We start from the raw sequence: 3,498 nt of genomic DNA on the forward strand, positions 1-3,498 counted from the left end.
AGGATATATCTTGGAAGATGAATCTACACCTAAATGCATTATAACCCTTTAAGAACAAAATAAGGTAATTTTTTTATCTGATTGGGACATAAAATTTTCCCTAAAATTGCTAACAGGTAAGTTTAACCACCCTGCCCTCCTATCTATTCCCTCCCTTTTTTTATAACTGACGTTTAAGGTTTTGCACACCAATTAAGAAAAATTTTTCATTGCTTAAATCTGTACATTACTTTCCTTTTATACTCTCATTAATTTTCCAATTCACCCATGTTTTCTCTCACTAGAGTACTAAATGGTGCTGTTTTACTAGGCCAAAAGCAATACAAACTAACTCCCACCAAACTAAATGTTTCTAAATTACTAGGAGTAGTAATTAAGAACCCTGTATTGGAAAAGAGAGATAAAAGGGTAAATTGTGAAAAAATAATTAATACTGTATGGGAATAATAAAAAGACAGATAAAAGTACACTAGAACAAATTTCTTAATTGTCAGTTATAAAAAAGGGGAGGGAGTATTTTTTTTTTCTTCTTTCCCAGTCCCCTTCCAAACAAGTAAGTTTTACTTGGCCTTTACCCCAAAAACAAAAAATTACTTGAAGACCATTCCTTTCCACTCAAGCTTTGTCATTTCATTATCTCTTAACGAATTTTGGAGTCTTTTCCATAACTCATGAGATTTCTCCATCTGTTGCCGTGCATGTTTGTGCAATAAAGCAGATTGGATTTTCCAATACAAATTAAAACCATTTCCCAATAAACAACAAGTATTAGATAAATGATCAATTTATCCCTCTCACCCTTGTGCCCCTTATTCCAAAACCCTACATGTAAGATACTCCCTTCGTCCCACTTTGATAGTCCTTTTTTTTCACACAGTTTAAAAAAAAGTAGTTAACTTTATTGAAAAAGTATATTTAGATTGCTATTTTCCTAAAATATCCTCACATTAAATAGAGTACAACTTTATGGGAACTTGAATTAATGGTAAAAAAAGAGTCAATTCTCATTAAATGTGGTAGGTTTATAGTAACAGCAACTTACATTGAATAAGGGTATTTTAAAAAAATTAAAATACAACTACATTTTTCAATTGGAAAGTGGACTACAATTTGGGACAGATGAAAAAGGAAAACAGGACTATCAAAATAGGACGGAGGGAGTATGAGATTAAAGAACATTACTCCTAGTTACAAAATGCAAAGGGGGAAGTATAATAATTTATGTTGTTAGTAGTTGATACCCTCATTTATAGTAGCTAATACTCTCGTCATCTTCAAGATCAAACTAGCTTAAATATGTGGTGTGAAAAGCCAATTACATATTTGACTATGAATTAAACCTCTTCCGCACCACCTCATAAGAACTCTCTCAAACCTGCCAAAAAAAAAAAAACTGCATTACATCTGTCTCACATACAGGGAAAAAGAAATAAAACACACACACACACACACTTCTCTAACTCATTAATTCATTTAAAGTTTCCCCAACCACCTTTCAGTACAAACTCAGCAGATCAACTTCATCACATCCCATGAGTATTACTATTTAAGACAACTGGCTACATGTGTATTTCTCCATTCCTCTCATTCATTGCTCATAGTAAAACTAACAATGGGCAGTCTTCATGAAAACAATGTCTATGTTTCCTCATCAAAAGTAGTTGGTGAATTTAAACCACTTGACCCTGAGGAATTCAGAAGACAAGCCCACCAAATGGTAGACTTCATAGCTGATTACTACAAAAACATTGAAAACTACCCAGTTCTTAGCCAAGTTGAGCCAGGATATCTCCGAAACCGTCTCCCCGAAACACCGCCGTATAAGCCAGAACCATTCGACAACATTCTCAGGGATATTCAAAACGACATAATCCCTGGAATGACTCATTGGTTAAGCCCTAACTTCTTTGCATTCTTCCCCGCAACCGTGAGCTCAGCTGCGTTCGTCGGGGAGATGCTTTGCACTTGCTTCAACGCTGTCGGGTTCAACTGGCTCGCCTCCCCGGCCGCCACCGAGCTTGAGATGGTTGTGATGGATTGGTTGGCTCAGCTGCTTAAACTTCCCAAGTCTTTCATGTTTTCCGGCTCTGGCGGTGGTGTCATTCAAGGAACCACCAGTGAAGCCATCCTCTGTGCCCTTGTTGCCGCCCGTGACCGGGCTCTCAAGAGCCTCGGCGCCACCGGAATCAGCAAGCTTGTAGCTTATTGCTCCGATCAGACTCATTCTACGTATTCTAAAGCTTGCAAGTTGGCTGGTATTTTTCCATGCAACATTAGAATAATTCCCGCGTCCGCTGATAGCAACTTTGCCTTATCCCCTGTTGTCCTACGTGGAGTGATCGAAGCTGACGTGGCATCAGGCTTGGTCCCACTTTTTCTTTGTGCTTCTGTGGGGACCACTTCAACCACAGCCGTCGACCCAGTGAGTCAGCTCGCTGAGGTGGCAAATGAGCACGAGGTCTGGATTCACGTGGATGCAGCCTACGGAGGCAGCGCATGCATTTGTCCCGAGTTCCGACACTATTTAGATGGAGTCGAGCGAGTTGATTCACTGAGTCTAAGCCCGCATAAGTGGCTACTCAGTTACTTGGACTGTAGTTGCTTGTGGGTCAAGAAACCCGACTTGCTAGTTAAGGCGCTCAACACAAATCCGGAGTATTTGAAAAACAAACGCAGCGAGTTGGGTTCGGTGGTGGATTATAAGGATTGGCAAATCGGAACCGGCAAACGATTCAAAGCACTCCGATTGTGGCTCATTATGCGGAGCTATGGTGTCGCAAATCTTCAGAGTCACATTCGATCAGATGTCCGAATGGCCAAGATGTTTGAAGGGTTTGTCAAGTCGGACCCATGGTTCGAGATAGCCGTGCCAAGAACCTTTTCACTGGTGTGTTTTAGGTTGAACCCGTTCAAAGAATCCGACCCGTTTTACGTCAAACTTCTCAACAAGAAACTCCTGGACTCAGTTAACTCAACGGGTCGACTCTACATGACTCACTCTGTAGCTGGTGAAGTGTACATGCTGAGATTTGCAGTGGGAGCCACACTCACAGAAGAACGCCACGTGTGTGCCGCTTGGAAGTTAATAAAAGAGTCAGCGGAGGCTTTGCTCAAGCGGAGTTATCACAACATTGTTTGAAGTGTTTGATAAGGCTGCTATTGTTAATTTGCTGCCTAGTATCCGACAAAAATGTTGGATGGTTTTATAGTTTTCAGGTTAAGTCAAAAGCAATCTTGAAAGTATAAATACTACTACTACTACTGCTACATGTATTTGCCCTATGACTATAATAAATAAAGTTGGCCTTTTCTACATTTCTGCAAGGAAGATGAAGCTTTTAGATTGACTATGTTTTGGACTTTTTTTTTTGTTTACATGTGTCACGTAAGAAAAGGGTAGTCATGATTCGATTACTTGTAGAATTGAAGCGTTATTCCACACAAGAATGAACCATAAAACCTACATAAATAAGCTTACGCGCAATGATAAAAGAATGG

The 3,498-nt window shown here is 39.7% G+C and overlaps 1 protein-coding gene across 1 annotated transcript; it reads left to right on the plus strand.

The window, feature by feature from the left end:
* Positions 1-1,612: 1,612 nt before the first annotated feature.
* LOC113772274 (tryptophan decarboxylase TDC2-like) lies at positions 1,613-3,289 on the plus strand. The gene has a single exon (XM_027316861.1). The coding sequence runs from the start codon at positions 1,613-1,615 to the stop codon at positions 3,137-3,139; it is 1,527 nt and encodes a 508-aa protein (XP_027172662.1). The 3' UTR covers positions 3,140-3,289.
* Positions 3,290-3,498: the final 209 nt, after the last annotated feature.

This window comes from Coffea eugenioides, chromosome 5 (genome assembly GCF_003713205.1).
Source record: "Coffea eugenioides isolate CCC68of chromosome 5, Ceug_1.0, whole genome shotgun sequence".
Lineage (NCBI taxonomy): Eukaryota > Viridiplantae > Streptophyta > Magnoliopsida > Gentianales > Rubiaceae > Coffea > Coffea eugenioides.